Source organism: Astyanax mexicanus, chromosome 4, assembly GCF_023375975.1.
Source record: "Astyanax mexicanus isolate ESR-SI-001 chromosome 4, AstMex3_surface, whole genome shotgun sequence".
Lineage (NCBI taxonomy): Eukaryota > Metazoa > Chordata > Actinopteri > Characiformes > Acestrorhamphidae > Astyanax > Astyanax mexicanus.
This window is the reverse complement of record NC_064411.1, coordinates 22034417-22052435: the sequence shown is the minus strand read 5'-3', so window position 1 is coordinate 22052435 and position 18019 is coordinate 22034417. Positions and strand designations below refer to the sequence as shown.

The 18019-nt window shown below is 37.2% G+C and overlaps 4 protein-coding genes across 6 annotated transcripts in view; 3 read left to right on the top strand and 1 right to left on the bottom strand.

The window, feature by feature from the left end:
* LOC125801287 (zinc finger protein 239-like) overlaps nt 1–17492 on the top strand; it is a 262488-nt gene extending 244996 nt beyond the window's left edge. Inside the window, exon 2 of the transcript XR_007438660.1 lies at nt 17389–17492. The gene's annotated coding sequence lies outside the window, so the exon portion shown is untranslated. The remainder of the gene's footprint in view (nt 1–17388) is intronic.
* LOC111197128 (zinc finger protein 665-like) overlaps nt 1–17492 on the top strand; it is a 172004-nt gene extending 154512 nt beyond the window's left edge. For both annotated transcript variants that reach the window (XM_049477175.1, XM_049477174.1), the window contains exon 2: nt 15228–17492. In XM_049477175.1, coding sequence (XP_049333132.1) covers nt 15347–16621 — 1275 coding nt within the window. In that variant the 5' untranslated portion in view covers nt 15228–15346 and the 3' untranslated portion in view covers nt 16622–17492. The remainder of the gene's footprint in view (nt 1–15227) is intronic.
* The window catches only part of LOC111197605 (zinc finger protein 239-like), a 270756-nt gene that overhangs the window by 56251 nt on the left and 196486 nt on the right, over nt 1–18019 (top strand). The gene's annotated exons all lie outside the window — the stretch shown is intronic.
* Nucleotides 1–18019, bottom strand: part of LOC111189489 (NACHT, LRR and PYD domains-containing protein 12-like) — a 382248-nt gene that overhangs the window by 186703 nt on the left and 177526 nt on the right. The gene's annotated exons all lie outside the window — the stretch shown is intronic.

The following is an 18019-nucleotide window of genomic DNA, read 5'->3' as shown; positions in this document are numbered from 1 at the left end:
TAATGTTTTATATCATTATTAGAAGCACAAACACACCTGAGATTATTTATATTTATTTATATTTTACAATTACTGTTACAAAGAGCCAAGAGTTGGTCCAAAGACTTCAGGAGCTAAATAGCTCCTCCACTGAGTCCCACCCACAGTGCCTGCAACCCTCATGCTTCCGCTTGTTTAGCCAATCAGAGCGATGCTGAGACTGAGGGGCCTCAGTTGGGGGCTTGCATACCACAGATAGAGAGTGGAGATAGTGGACGGTGTGCAGCTTAGTAAAGTTGTGGGATTACCGAGGACATTTAATTCTTGTGTGCATTCAGATACCTGTAAGTACCTACACTGCTGTTTATTCATAAAGTGTAGATAACTATTACTTTCCTAGTTGTAGGTGTACTTTCAAGGAGTTACATGCTATGCTAACTGATCAGCTCTTTGTATAGCTCTGTATAGCTTCTAGCTGTTTCTGATCTGCCTATTATTATTACCAGATAACACCTCATAGAAGTGTGTATCTTTGTTTAGGTGTTAGTGTTGTAAATTGTAGTCAGTTATGTGTTTCAAGTAGTTCAAGTATCCCTTTTATATCTGTTGTTTCAGAATCACACACTCACACAGTCGGATTGCATTCATCTATTCTGTATATACCACAACTCCTCTGCTGCAGTAAATACTGTTTTCAGAGTACATCATCTCCAGCATTTTAATCAGATGCACCACAGTGGCTTCTACATGGTTTAATACCAGCTAGCTCTTCTTAACAATTACAATACGATTTTAAAATTGTCCTGTTGAAAATATTTATCATTGGTTCGTTTATTGTATCTATCAGAAGCAGACTGTATCCGCCCAATATCATTTATTTTACTCCAATATTCAATACACAGAGTGCATTATTAATATGATGGCATGTTGAATCAGATTTTTCACAGTAATATATGTTTACAGAAATAGAGGGTGAGGTGGACGGGTGCTTGTGTTACAGAGTGAACAGGGTGGATTTAACACACAACTGCTTCACAAGACTCAGTGCTAGATAGTGTAAATAAAGCATCAGGCTGGAGGATTAACACAACAGTTCAGATATAATAAAGAAGACATTGTTTAGCTGTTTAATGCGTCTGAATTTGTATTTAAGTGGTAAATTAAATGGTTTGGTAGATGCTTTGAACAGAACAGAAGTATTGGGGATAAATATATATGGATCATTAGTCGGAATATGGTTTATATTTCATTTTATTTTTTTGGTCGAATGGTGAAAATGTTAGCTACAATAACTGTTTTTATAATTATAATAATTATAACACAAAAATTATATTTGTATAAAAGGACGGGACTTTTATTGCGATGTTAGTTCTATCTCCGGTAAATCTTAGTGTTGCCTGATTCAATTACCTGTTCTAGAAACGGAGCTGACCACGTTTAGTAGGCTCCGAGTTAAAGTTAGAAACTTATCTTCAGCCAAGTTAGTCTTAGTTCTTCCAATTCCCAGTGATTTAGGTTCGCATTGGTAAAGAAGTGTGGCACTTATGTGCTAAAGTAAATTTTGCCATGCTTTCAGTGGCTGAAAGAAATATATTTTTTCTTATAATGTTACTTTTATGAAAGAGTTATGTCTCCTGAATCAGAATACATTAATAAAGTCCCAGCGCAAAACTGTATTACCCAGCAACACTAGTTTTAGTACAGTCAAACCTCTGAAATCTACATTTATACTCAGTCATTTATTTGCCCAGTATAAAACATGCTGGCAGTGGCTAAAGAAATTTATTTTCTCCATAATGCTTCTTTAATTAAACAATAAATCATGTCGCTAGACATATCTGTATATGTTTAACAAAATATTTAAAATACTGGTAACATTTATAATAAATGTACATCAATTAACCATGCTTACAACAGTTACAAACATTGTAAAATGCCTAAACTTTTTAAATGACAAATGTTTAAATATTCTTTATTATTAAAATTCCTTAAACTATTGGCTCAGATCATAAGTAATTAACAGGATATACTTCATTTTTACTTCATAATGCCAAATATTTCTCAACCAAAATGTTAGTTTCTTCTATTCTGTTTCTTCTTAGTTTTTTCCATTCTTTAAGTATATAAATTCCCTAAAATTCCATCGGGATAAATAAAATAAAGTATCTATCTATAATGCTTGTTACGGTGGGTGACCCAGGCAGGTAGATGAGGAGACGGACGCAAGTGCAGGTAAGGGCAAAACAAATAATAATTTATTAAATAAATAACAAAGATAAACAAAGAAACAAGTAAACACGTAACAAAGATAATAAACCAAAATAAACGAGGGGGACTAGAGAACATAAACAAACTAGAGAAAATAATAACGATAAACAAACAGAGAATATATACAAGGAGCTAAACTAGAAATAAACACAAAGCAGGGTATATACAGGGAGCTAGGGAACACGGAGCTAAACAAGAAACTAGAAAAAAACAAACAAGAAATAAACAGAGAAAAACACAGAGCAAGGACTCGGGCTATGAAACGCGGAGAAACACAGAGAGACAAAACAACAGAGGTTAGTGCAAAGACCGACCAGGGACAAGTGACAGAGGGGGGATATTTATAGTGACTTGAAACACACAATAATTGGAAACACCTGGGGTAGGGGCGGAGCTACAAATGAGACTTGTGGTGGAAAATTACTGAGACAGGGGACACAGAGAAGCAGGGGTCACGTGGGAACAACACAACAGGCAAAAGAACAGACAAAACAGGGCGAGGACCTGACAATGCTGGTTGTTTAGTTGTGTATTTTTTTTTAAACAATGTCAAAGTGTGAAGTGACTTCTTATTCTTATTGTCACATTCACGTATTTATTGCATTGTATAATAATAATAATAATAATTTTAATAATAATCTGATTATTATTATTATTAATTATTAAGTATTATTGTTACTAAATATTATTAAGTATAATTATTATTAAGTATTATTATTATTAAGTATAATTATTATTACAGTGTTTTAACAGTTTTTATTAAACAGCATGGACAAAGATACTTTAATTTGCTAACATGTTTTATTCTGTGTATTAATACAGTACAATATGGAGTTTTCTGTTAAATTAGCAAGCTGTAGAATCTTGAGCTGTGATGTCATGTAGATGCATGAAATAAGTTTTCGCTGATACTGTTCTTTGTATATAAGAAAATCTATTACAGAAAAAATAATAATTAGTACGAAGAACAGCATCATCAACAAGCACCCAGGTTTGCTTGGAGAGAGTTGTTTTCTCAAATCTGATCTGTAGCTCTCTGGCTTGAATTGCTGAAGTCCAGCCTTTTATGTTTGAAAACACCTCACATCTGGAAACACTTAACGTACGCTCCTATAGCGCACATACATAAGTTAGTCTGACTTAATGTATGGGAGGGGAAAGAAGTGTTCCCCTTTCTAATGTGTTTAAGTTAGAGCCTAACTCCATCTGTTCCCTGTGGTCCAGAGGCCATTCTGTGTGGAAAATATATAGAATAATAGTGAATAACCCTGCTTAATGGTAAATAACCCTGCTTGCAAATATGTCATATGTCATATGCTCAAATATACGTCAATATAATCTTTGGAGTTTTAAAGATTTTAAGAAGGTGTGCAAAGCGATTCCTTTAGCATTGATTCAGTTAATCAAACAAGTCATTTTATATTCAAAGGTGACTGTTTCGATGCCCACATTAAAAGTGAACGACTGTAATTTAGTAGACTCCAAGTGTAATAATAAGACTATCAATGATGATTTGAAACAGAAGATTTACTATGAATATAATGGAGCTTCTTTCAAGAAACTTCCTAATACTAAGAATATAAATATGACTTTTGATTATTCCAAATTTGTAAACTGGCCCATATCTCCTAAAGTGAAGGAGACTCATTTCAAAATTATAAATATGATTTATCCTGTAGCCCTGTTTCTTGAAAAAATATTCAAATTTGATGTTGAATTATGTACTTTTTGTAAGTCAGTAAATGAATCTCTGGAGCATTTGTTTTTTTCATGTCAATATTCACACACTTTTTGGATGGACATCAGAAATTGGATTAATATCAAACTTAATATTCCTTTTGAGGTAGAGGACATTTTGTTTTATATGAAAAACTTAAGTTCAGCTTTCTCTGATGCCAGCAAAATACCACATTCACTGCAGTAACTGAAAGGGAAATAAGCCCTCTTTCCCCAGTTTCATGAATGAATTTAAGTCATATTATTCTTCATTAAGTAAATTAAGAAAATGGAAAACTGCTAGTATCATCTCACACCAGATCTCTAGTAAGCTTTTGTCTAAGATTATCATTTTATTACGTTGCTCCTCTAGTCTGTATGTAGCTATTATCCTCTACAAGAGTTTGCTACTATTGTATATTGTTGTGTTTTGTATGTTGCTAAAAACAAAAACAAAAAATCGGCGCTGTGAGATCGCTGATCAAGCTTAACTTCCGTTTTCTGAATTCTAGATAGACTGATAGATGTTTAAACTAATTATAATTCGAAAAAAATCTGTTTAATGTATAAGCCTGTGGTGTTTTTATTTATTTTTACATATACCAAGTCTGTAAACTACTTCACATTTCACATTTCTGTAATCTAGATAGACTGGGAGATAAATTACAAACAAAATACAAAGATCAACCAGAAAATAATTTGTAATTAATAACAATTGATAATTATTAATAATTGTCTTTGTTCTGGAGCAGTTGATTTATAAACTGTGCGTTTTACACTGTCAATTTAGTATTAACAGGTGTATAAGACATTTTAGAAATTTTATTAGTTTAGCATTATAGCAAAGCTATTTGGGTTATACCCATCTTATGGGGGGTGGTCTTTGACCAGTTGTAGTATTTCTCAAGCTAACAAATTTTTTTTTTTTTTCTTAAAATACACAGCACATTATTATAAATAACAGCTGTCTGCGCCTGGTTTTGCTGGACCTGAAATTCTGCATGGTACATTTTATCAGTGTCATGGTGAGCACAGAATGCAGACACGTGCAGATTAGGGCTGGACCCGAATATTCGGGTATTCGGATATTCGTTCGTTGAGTAGGTATTCGGTTTTTAATTTTGGTATTCGGATATTCGTTTTTTTTCTCCTTTCCAGAGTTCCACCTCACTCTAACCACTTCTGTTCTTGCGGGTCCCGTCAGAATATCTTGCGCGCGGGACAGAACTGAACTGTTATTGGCTGGAGCGGGAGTTTAATCCAGACGATGCGGGAGCAAATTAATAAATAGTTAAGAAAACTGTAATAATTGTAAAAAAAAAAAAAAACCTAAAGAAAACTCTCAACGCGCAGGATGGACCGACACGCACACACCGATGGTGTTTGGACTGGGGTAAGGAACGGGACCGCACTATTCAGCGCTGCTGTTTTAATAAATATATAAGTAAATTTGAAGCATTAAATGTAGTTTATTTAATTTATATTAGGAACGTGGGGCGGGAGCGGCAGAAATGTGTATGTGGCGGGCGGGCGCGGGATTAAAAGAAGCAATTTTTTTTGCGGAGCGGTAACGAGACAGAAACGCGGGAGCGTGGAAGAGTGGGTTTAAAAATCAGTCTCGCGCAGACCTCTATTATACATGATAAAAAAAAAATGAAGGCTCTTCGAAACTGATTTATATAATAAAACGTAAGGGGTAATGTGGCAACAGTAGGGGCTAAATCGGTTACAAAAGCCTGGCCTACAAAAATGATGTCTGAACGAATTTCCTCTTATCTAATATAATTTAAAATGGTTTAAAAATATAAAATAATTTCTAAGCAAACGAAATATTTAATATTGAGCTTATAGCCCAAGTGCAAAAATACAAAATCAGTAATACGGCTATGCCCTGCACAATCCTTAAACCGAAATAGACCAAGTACAATAACGTCATTAACAATGACTTTCCTCTACTCTAATATAATTTAACATGGTTTAAAAATATAAAATAATTTCTAAACAAACGAAATATTTAATATTGAGCTTATAGCCCAAGTGCAAAAATACAAAATCAGTAATAAGCCCTGCACAATCCTTTAACCGAAATAGACCAAGTACAGTTTACAACAACTGTCCTCTAATATAATTAACAATGTTTAAGAATATAAAATACTTCCTGAACAAACGTTTTTTTTTTTTTGTTTGTTTTTTTAAGCAAATAGCCTAAGTGTGAAAACACAAACAGCAATTTACTGGGCTGGCTTGCGCAGCGGAGAAACCGTGCAGCAGCCTCCTAGCCTGCTTACGCAGCGGATAAGCCGCGGTGTGGGGCAGCAGAAATTCCGGGATGAAAACAGAAAGAAATCTGGGCTAAAAACACAGAAAAAATATGGGGTGAAAACACAAAAATCCGGGATAAAAACACCAAAAATCCGGGGTGAATATGTCTCGTCGGTCAGAGCAAATTGAACATTTTTCAGTGGATTAAAGGGGCCGTGATTTGCTTTTTAATTTTTTTTTTAACCTCTTTTTTTAAAAACGATATTCGAATATTCGCTTCGAATCAGTGCCGAATATCCGGAGCTCAAAAAACGCTATTCGGGCCAGCCCTAGTGCAGATACTGATAAAAACGTGTTTATTATAAAATAAACAGATGTAAGACGTAGTCAATACAGAAAAATGGGTAATCACCAATAACCAGAGCAATGAAGACAAAACCATACCATAAACGAGAAACAGTCCAGAGTTCATACACGAGAGATCCAATGTCAGAGGTAATCCAAGAGGCAGTAGTGAAAACACAGTCCAGGTAATACACAAGCAATCCAATATCAGAGGCAAAGGCAATACCGTATTTTTCGGACACACATATGGGCAGCCCACATCGGGCCATTGGGGATTTGCACATCGGTGCGGTATCGGCCCCACGCCATCGGCCCCATATGGGCAGCCCACATCGGGCCATTGGGGACTTGCACGTTGTGCGGTATCGGCCCCACGCCATCGGCCCCATACGGGCAGCCCAAATCGGACCAATGGGTATTTGCACATCGGTGCGGTATCAGCCCCACATCATCGGCCCCATATGGGCAGCCCACTTAGGGCCAACGGAGATTTGCTCATCGGGACGGCACCAGCACCATGGCGTCGGCCCATTTCAGGCAGCCCACATTGGGCCAATGGAGATTTGCTCACCAGTATAGCGTCGGCCCCACGGCGTGGGCCCTTTTCAGGCAGCCCACATTTGGCAAGCGAAGATATACTCCTGTATGCAAAATCAACACCAAAGCATTGGCCCATTGGGCCAACAGAGATTTGCAGAGCTCTAACACACACACACACACACACACACACACACACTGACTCATGCCCTCAGTGGAAAACCAATTGTGGCCCCAAATTTTTAGAACTGTGCAATATTGAACAGAGAACAGAGAAAATTTAAAGCTGTGCTATTGGCACTTTGACATTTTTTGCAACTGGCTGTAAAACAATTATATAAATAACACAATTTAAAGTGTATAGTAAATTAATTAATTTATTACAAAGTATCATGTATGAAATATAAACAACACACAACAATATTTAAGTAAAGTAAATCCCAAATTTATATTTTAGCATGTAGATAAACATGTACTGCATAAATATCTCCATTTGCAAAAACAGTATTTATAATAAACGGTATGATATAAATATCAAACATAATACAAAATAACAAAGAATTATACAACTTAAAAAAAAGATAAATAAATAAATAATAATAATATATATAATATATATATACACATCAATAAAAACAGCAAATCATATTCTTGAATAAATACTTGAATGCACTAGACTGATGTAGTAGATGAATAATAAACTGATACTATTATTGCTACTGGAACAAAGCCTCTGGGGTGGGTTTCCCAAAAACGATCAACCTTAGCGAATAACGAACGAACTAACGAATGACGTGAGTAAAGAACGAGCCAGTTTTGCGAGTGTTTCCCAAAGAGCTTCGCAACGTGAAAATTAACGAAGGAGGTTAAAGAACGTCTTTGTTGAATCCTCCCCCGAAACAGCGCACTCAATCGATCCACACATATCGATTATTATGCAGTATTTATTCAGTATTACACCCTAAAAATGTAAAAAAGTGTTATAATCATCAATATTATACATATTTTGAAATTTAAATAAACAAAAGGATGTACTTTGGCATTAATAAAATACTCCTACAGATACATATGACTAAATAAATAAGTCATATGTTTATATATAAATGTTTAATAAACATTAAACTTAAAACTATTATTGTTAATATATTATATTAATAGATATTGTACAAATATTATTAATAGTAATATTGATAATAATATTAATTTATTATTATTATTATTATTATTAATAGTATAAAAATAACATAATAATACATATACGTATGTTCCGGTGTGTAAATATATATATACACTGCTCAAAAAAATAAAGGGAACACTCAAATAACACATCCTAGATCTAAATGAATGAAATATTCTAATTGAATACTTTGTTCTGTACAAAGTTGAATGTGCTGACAACAAAATCACACAAAAATCATCAATGGAAATGAAATTTATTAACCAATGGAGGCCTGGATTTGGAGCCACACACAAAATTAAAGTGAAAAAACACACTACAGGCTGATCCAACTTTAATGTAATGTCCTTAAAGGTCTGAGGATCTCATCTCGGTACCTAATGGCAGTCAGGCTACCTCTGGTGAGCACATGGAGGGCTGTGCGGCCCTCCAAAGAAATGCCACCCCACACCATTACTGACCCACTGCCAAACCGGTCATGCTGAAGGATGTTGCAGGCAGCAGACCGCTCTCCACGGCGTCTCCAGACTCTGTCACGTCTGTCATGTGCTCAGTGTGAACCTGCTTTCATCTGTGAGGAGCACAAGGCGCCAGTGGCAAATTTGCCAATCCTGGTGTTCTCTGGCAAATGCCAAGCGTCCTGCACGGTGTTGGGCTGTGAGCACAACCCCCATCTGTGGACGTCGGGCCCTCATACCATCCTCATGGAGTCGGTTTCTAACCGTTTGTGCAGACACATGCACATTTGTGGCCTGCTGGAGGTCATTTTGCAGGGCTCTGGCAGTGCTCCTCCTGTTCCTTCTTGCACAAAGGCGGAGGTAGCGGTCCTGCTGCTGGGTTGTTGCCCTCCTACGGCCTCCTCCACGTCTCCTGGTGTACTGGCCTGTCCCCTGGTAGCGCCTCCAGCCTCTGGACACTACGCTGACAGACACAGCAAACCTTCTTGCCACAGCTCGCATTGATGTGCCATCCTGGATGAGCTTCACTACCTGAGCCACTTGTGTGGGTTGTAGAGTCCGTCTCATGCTACCACGAGTGTGAAAGCACCACCAACATTCAAAACTGACCAAAACATCAGCCAGACAGCATAGGTTCTGAGAAGTGGTCTGTGGTCCCCACCTGCAGAACCACTCCTTTATTAAGTGTGTCTTGCTAATTGCCAATAATTTCCACCTGTTGTCTATTCCATTTGCACAACAGCAGGTGAAATTGATTGTCAATCAGTGTTGCTTCCTAAGTGGACAATTTAATTTCACAGAAGTTTGATTTACTTGGAGTCTTATTGTGTTATTTGAGTGTTCCCTTTATTTTTTTGAGCAGTGTATATATATATATATATATATATATATATATATATATATATATATATATATATATATATATATATATATATATATACGCACACACAAACACAGTAAAGCTCCAGCTCATCCTAAATCAACATCTCAGTTGGGTTTAGGTCAGGGGATTTTGAAGGCCATGCACCTCTTTGTTAACTAGATAATACCATATGCGTCAATAAATTGTTTTCATAGTTTTAATATTAATCGACAATGTAAAAAAAAAAAAAAAAAAAAAGAGAGACGCGTCAACTTTTGACTGGTATTTATATATTTGTGAGCTGACACACCCCAGAGTTTGCCCAGATGAACGGACACAATGTTGATTAGAAGCACCTAAATAAAGAATAATATTAAATATTACCTGCACATTCACCGATACCCTTTACAATACGTGTAGGTGTGAGTAAAGACACTGCAGGCGTCCCCTGCACCGGACCTACAGTACCAGGGATTTTCCCAATAGAATGGAAATATATTGTATTGTGCTGTAATTCCCGGGCTGGTGGGAAGTGTATATAAGTGTGTGTATGCCACATAACAGCCTGATTACAGAATCCACGGACTTGCTGACTTTGCAGCTTTGCTTAGACCGTGAGCATCATCTGCAGGAATCTGGATTTTTAATAATTTATGGGTTTGATTGGTCAATTCCAGTATGCCCAGTTAGACTACACAGAGAAAGTTGGCATTATAATATAATATAATATAATATAATATAACTCATTCACTCACTTACTCACTCATCGTCAACCGCTTTTTCCGTTATGGGTCGGGGGGGGGGGGGGGGGGGGGGGGGGGGGGGTTGGTGGCTGGAGTCTACACCAGCCGGCATCGGGGGGAAGGCAGTATACACCCTGGACAGGCCGCCAATCCATCGCAGGGCAGACAGACACACAGGCACATCCACTCACACACTCACACCTAAGGGGCAATTTTTATCCGACATCCAATTAGCCTGAACTTTGGACTGTGGGAGGAAACCGGAGCACCCGCAGACACGGGAAATAATATAATATAATATAATAATATTAATTATTATAATAATAATTATATATATAATATAATTGATTATAATTAATAGTAACATAATATAATTGCTTTAACCAGGGAAATTATAATTTTTCTCCCTCAAAATTGGCGGTCCCTGGTGTTTAAGGTGCTGAACTGCAAGTAGAGATCCCCTAAAGAAGCTCTTAAGAATAACGACTGGGTGAGGGCACTCGTTAATCTGTGAGCGAGTTTACGTAGTACTTTAGTTACGCACGGGTTTGGGAAACACTCTTTAATTAACGATCAATCTTAAGTACGAGTTAACGAAGTTCTTAGCGTTACGAAGCTTTCAGGAAACCCACCCCTGATCTCTATTATTAATTTTATTCCTCTTGCTTGTAGACTTGGAACCAAAATGTCATCCCAATCAAACCAGTAAAAAAAAAATTCTAATTGAATATAACATTAGTTTTTGCATTAAGGTTTTTATCTCACAGCAATAATAATGAAGGAGAAAATAGATGTAATTTACATAAATAGAACAGATATAGTTAATCATAATATCAAAAAGGAATATTGTTTATGCATTAATATAGCATAGATCATAAATTCACTATTTTTTTGAAGAGACTGCATGAGACGATGCTTCCGTCCACCTGAACGGTCCCGTGCATTCCAAAGCCAAACCTTTGCAACCTGCTCGATCTCTGCATCCTTTGGTGGTGGCATGATTGATCTTCTCACGGCCTCTTAAAATGATAATATAGAGATATGAGAATGCAGTCAGGTAAATACTACATCTGTTAGTGTCTTTTCATGTACAATGCTTAATTTTAGAGAAATTTGCAGACTGTATTTGATTACAGTGATTCTTATATAGTGATAGTTATTTGAATTTGAATTTCTTCAGGCTATTCATGGTGAAACATAAATAGCCTTTACAGTCACTGTGTGTGACTGGTAGTTACATTCTATAAACATGTGAGGTGGCCGATATCAGGATATCAGGTTCACAAAAATACCAAAACTTTTTAAAATTATATCTTTCCCTTAGCTTAACTGGCTATCTTTCCCTTAGCTTAACTGGCTGTCTTTCCCTTAGCTTAACTGAATATCTTTCCCTTAGCTTAACTGGCTGTCTTTCCCTTAGCTTAACTGAATATCTTTCCCTTAGCTTAACTGGCTATCTTTCCCTTAGCTTAGCTGGATATCTTTCCCTTAGCTTAACTGGCTAGCTTTCCATTAGCTTAACTGGCTATATTTCCGTTAGCTTAACTGGCTATCTTTCCCTTAGCTTAACTGGATATCTTTCCCTTAGCTTAGCTGGATATCTTTCCCTTAGCTTAAGTGGATATCTTTCCATTTTCCATTTCCCTTAATATTTCCCTTAGCAAGCCATTGTTCCCTTAGCTGGTTATTGTTGACATACTTGGATATAAAGTTAACTTACTTAACAGCAGTCTTTCTCCAAGAGCCGAGATAAGCTGCCAACTTGGGAGCCCCTCGTGTTATTTAAATGTGAGGTAAATTCTCATTCTAACTTAGGACAATGCTAACTTTTTTTTAGCACAATGCTAACTTCAACATAGCTACCCTTATAATGCTACAATAACCTGAGAGTGGTAACTGCATTAGCACCACATTAGCGTATCTTAGCAAAAAATAGAAAAGCAGACAGTAGAACAGAAATTATAACTTACCTTTCAGTCACTTTGACAGACCAAAGTCACTCACTGGCTTTGCCTTTAAGCTTGATCGTTGCTCTGTGGTAAAGGCACGTGCAGGGAGGGGGGAGGGGAGGGGGGTGGATTCGTTGGTTACATGATCCTCACAATTAAATATCACATGCAAAAATAAAAAAATATGTAACTTTTATAACCTTGCTGGCTTACACAAAGTGTATAGTCAAGCACAAAAACATTTATAATTTAATATTTTTATTTATTTATTATCAGCACTACCAATAATAAAGGTGAGATTATGAATCAGCACCATGGAGCAAATTCGTAGCTATCCAAAATATTAAATAAAAATATTTTTATAAATAAAAATGTATAGCTATACAGTATATGTCTTGAAAAATATGAGATGTTACTATGTGTGTGTGTGTCTGTGCCCCTCCAAAGGTCTCTGCACAACTCTGCTGTGGTACCTTGATTTTTCTCCACTTTTGGTTTAGAAAATCTTTCAGAGCTGATACTACATTTCACACAGTGTTGCTCCTATCCACTAAGCTAGCTAATCTACCTAGCTCTCACAGACAAAAACAATAAAAAATATTCAGATACCCTTCATATGAACTTGTTATGACACAAACTTTCAGATTGTAAAATATTGTATGGTAAATTTGGGCTGACCCAGAGTAACCTAGCATAGGATTTGTGTGGGCATGCTCACATATGTGTGCATGCTGCCCACATATAACCCACAATGCCTACAGTGTGTAAATGGTGCAGGCTGAATTTGGGCTGACCCACACTGGCTCTGCATGGGAATTGTGTGGGCATGCTAAACTGTGCTTTGCCCACATATATCCCACACTGGCCCTTCAGGGTGTGAAATGGTGCAGGCTGAATGTGGGCTGACCCACAGTGGGCCTGCCTGGGATTTGTGTGGGTGCATCAAAGTGTTGGCTGTCCAAATAATTCCCACACTGGGCCTACAGGGGCATTAATGCACTGGACCAGTTTAGGCTAGCCCACAGCGGCCTTTTATAGGATTTGAGTGGGCCAGCCAATGAACAGGCTGCCCACAGAAAACCCATGTTGGGCCTGTTTGGAATTTTAATGGGCTAGCCCCTGCCCACAGTGCCCGCACTTAGCCCACGAAGGGCCGATGTGTAGCTTTTTGCTGGGTAATAATGCACTCCATATATGCAGGATTAAAGTAAAATAAATTATACTGGACATAAACATATATAAAATGTCTCTAGAAGATATATAATAGGAAATGAAAACAGTGTGAATTTTTCTTTTGCTTAAAACAGCAAGAAAGTACTACCCTGAATGTGATAATTAGGGGTGGGTGATATGGCTCCATATTTCAGGGTAATATAGTTCATGATATTCAAAAATATTGGCAACATTATTTCTTACGATATTTTATGGCATACTGCCTTATTAAAACAGATTAATGTCATTTCTGGAGCTGTGATTGTATGCAGATAAATTATCCCATAAATGGTCCTACACCTGAATAAAAAAAGTAATATTATCTAATTTCTAGAACATAAAAACAGGAAGGGGTAGGTCGAGACTCTTCATCAAGCATATACATTTAATACAGGCTTTTTCTGCTTCCGGTCACTGAAATTATTGTATTGAAAAACTAAATATTGATTATAAAAGGTGAGGGGTAGAGATATACTGCAAGTCAGAAAATTACAAAGATATTTATAAGATAAAATGAGATACACTTTGTTAGAGCAGTATGACATATTTACAGCTAGTGCTGGACGATATGGCCAAAATTTATATCACGATACATTCCTTAATTTCGGTCGATACAATATAATTTCGATATCGATATAAATATTTGGAAGGCCTCAGAAAAACTGTTAGGAATCCCTGCAATGGAAATCTGTACCTATTACTGTCTTTAAAGCCTCCTCTCATAAAAAACTGTATAATACTTTAGAAATTAAAAAATGGTCAGAATGAATTAATGCTCACCTTTATTTGCATGTAGCAATATAAAAACATGACATCTCTGTCAAACACAAACCAATAACCTATTTACATTTTACCAATATAAATAACTTTACATTACAACAGAGGCAGAGCTTCTTATCCTTTTGTAAACATATTTAACAGATCAAAACAAAAGTGCCTCATCCAGGATAAAGAATGCAGAAAGCCTTCATTTATATAAAAGGAACACGATATCACTGTCAAATAAACAAACCTATATCAACTATAAATAACTTAGATACAACATAAACTACATAAGTGCTTCAGCCAGAATAAGGAAGATATTGTGTGTAGTGAAACTGCTTGAGGTGGTGGAACAAATTAGATGCATTACCGTTGCTAGTCAACTCCACTTTCCGGCACAATTGGGAGCAAGCTGAAGTTTATCAGACCTTTGAAAGCCGAACCACTGAATTAGACCTGCCTCCCTCAACTATCTCTCCTGTTTAATCACTTGTGGAAGCATCAGGTGTGCTCATTCTGCATCTAAAATCTAAAATTCTGCATCAGGGCCGAGCCTAATCGAGGAACTCGGTTCGGCTGCGCTCCGCTCGGCTTCATAGCGGGAGGTTCTAGGTGTGGACCGGAGCGCAGCCGAGCTTCAAGTTTTAGTAGTATGGATTATAGTGTAAAGTGTGATACTACTAAAGTAGTAGTATAACACTGTATTCAGTGCTCAGGACAGCAGCAGTGTTTCTGCTACATACATTTTGCAGCTGCAGCCTGCTGACAGTCAAGATACAACTACATATTAAAATGTCTGTGAATTTATAATGGGATAAAAGTACTGAAGCCTTTATTGTAGTATGAAGATGTCCCAGTAGTTTTCTCCATATAGTGTAACTAATGTAGGTAGTTATTTTTGGTTAATTGACCTGCTTTTATTTTAATACACAAAATTTTTTTTCTTTGTTTTTCCAGAATAAACAACCAGGATATTTAATAAAGAACAGTGTTAAACTGCTGAAAGAGGTGAAGCACAAGCCATCCAGAAGAATCTCCTGAAAACGCAGAAATTGTTTGCTACATTTCACAGACAGATGGAGCCAAGTCCCAACATGGAGAAACATCAGCACTCTGTCAAGAGTTTTACTAAACAGAGTGATCTCAAAAAACACCAGCGCATTCACACAGGAGAGAAACCATATCACTGCTCAGACTGTGGGAAGAGTTTTAATCAACAGAGTAATCTCAAAAATCACCAGCGCATTCACACAGGAGAGAAACCATATCATTGCTCAGACTGTGGGAAGAGTTTTACTCAACAGAGTAATCTCAAAAATCACCAGCGCATTCACACAGGAGAGAAACCGCATCACTGCTCAGACTGTGGGAAGAGTTTTACTGAACAGAGTAGTCTCAAATTACACCAGCGCATTCACACAGGAGAGAAACCGTATCACTGTTCAGACTGTGGGAAGAGTTTTAATCAACAGAGTCATCTCAAACTGCACCAGCGCATTCACACAGGAGAGAAACCGTATTACTGCTCAGACTGTGGGAAGAGTTTTAATCAACAGAGTACTCTCAAAATACACCAGCGCATTCACACAGGAGAGAAACCGTATTACTGCTCAGACTGTGGGAAGAGTTTTACTGAACAGAGTACTCTCAAAATACACCAGCGCATTCACACAGGAGAGAAACCATATCACTGCTCAGACTGTGGGAAGAGTTTTACTAAACAGAGTAATCTCAAAATACACCAGCGCATTCACACAGGAGAGAAACCGTATCACTGCTCAGACTGTGGGAAGAGTTTTACTACACAGAGTCATCTCAAAATACACCAGCGCATTCATACAGGAGAGAAACCGTATTACTGTTTCGACTGTGGGAAGAGTTTTACTAAACAGAGTAATCTCAAAATACACCAGCGCATTCACACAGGAGAGAAACCGTATCACTGCTTAGACTGTGGGAAGAGTTTTACTGAACAGAGTAGTCTCAAAAAACACCAGCGCATTCACACAGGAGAAAAACCGTATCACTGCTCAGACTGTGGGAAGAGTTTTACTACACAGAGTCATCTCAAAATACGCCAACGCATTCACACAGGAGAGAAACCGTATTACTGCTCCGATTGTGGGAAGAGTTTTAATCAACAGAGTACTCTCAAACTGCACCAGCACATTCACACAGGAGAGAAACCGTATCACTGCTCCGATTGTGGGAAGAGTTTTACTAAACAGAGTAATCTCAAAATACACCAGCGCATTCACACAGGAGAGAAACCGTATCACTGCTCAGACTGTGGGAAGAGTTTTACTTTACAGAGTGAACTTATATTACATCAGTGCATTCACAAAAGATAGAAAAGTATCCCAAATCTGTTCCTCTGCCATAAAAAATGCAAACCTTAAATCTTTCAGACAGCCAAAAACACCTCATCATGCACAAAATCTTCACTCTGTTACAAGAACTTCATTTAAAAATGGCTTTTTACAGGTTCAGAAAAATGAATCTTATCCAGAGATGATGTTTACTGAATTTCATGCTGTGTTTTTATGTATGTTTGTATACCTACATTAGTTAATGCCTGCAGAGCTCTTCAACACTTAGTGTTGTGTTTTAAGAAGTTTTTACACACAGAATCATAAATGGTACCACTAACAGCATAAACTAGGAACATACATTTTTACAATTTTTTTCAGTGATATGCTGAATAAATAGTAAAGCGATGATGCTAGCTCAGAGTAAAATCGTATATTAAATCTCAGCATTAGCTTTAGAACTAATAATAAACAAAAGTGAGGATTTTATCATTCTGGGACATTTTTAGGTTTAAAAATTGAATATGCTTTGCCATAAGTAGGAAATGATCATTTGGTCAACTTATGTCATTTACAGCCTTAACACATTCTCAATTGTTTACATATAAAAACTTTCTTTATTTTTTCCTCCACTTCACGTTTGTAGTTGTAGTTGGAGCGAGGGCACTGCCAGTGTTTGCTCCAGATGTTAGATTAGCATTACTTAGTCTTTTAAAATTTAGATGTCGTAGTTTAAAGGAGTAGAGTATTCTTAGGAGTAGAGAATATTCTTAGCTTGCAACAAAAGGCCAACAAAATCCTTTTCAGAGTTAAAAAAAAACAAAAAAAAAACGGTCTAGCTGTAGTTTCCATACTGAAAGCAACACTCAGCAGGCTATGCAGCAGTAAGACTGCAGGATCCTTGATTCCCTCTACTGCACATGTGTCAAACACAAGGCCCGCGGGCCAAATGTGGCCACATCCAAGCGAGAGCTTGTAAGATCTTAGTGTCTATAATAAATAGGTCAGAAGCGTTCTTTGACCAAAAACTACATTTCCCACAATGCTTGTCGATTGTATTACCCGCGAAGTTACGGCTTACTGCCACTACACGGCAGTGTAGTCATTGATGTGGAACCCCTGCCGGAGGGAAGGCGTAACTTCGCGGGTGGAATTGAGACATACAAACGTTTATCCCATAATGTCCAGAAAAAGAGAAGCTGATGCAGACGGACGGCTGTGCTTCAAGGCGAAAGACCGGTATGCCTTTTGTGTTACGAAGAGTGTTACTGACCAAAATAAACGCTTGTTAGGAGAGATATAAGTTCTGTGTAAATATTTATAAGACAATAGCTGACAAAATCTGTTTTAATGACGTTAATAAACATCACTGTGACAGCGCTAGTCGCAGTTTCACCGCAGCAAAGGACGAGGACCTGAATCACTTATCTAACCAGCCTT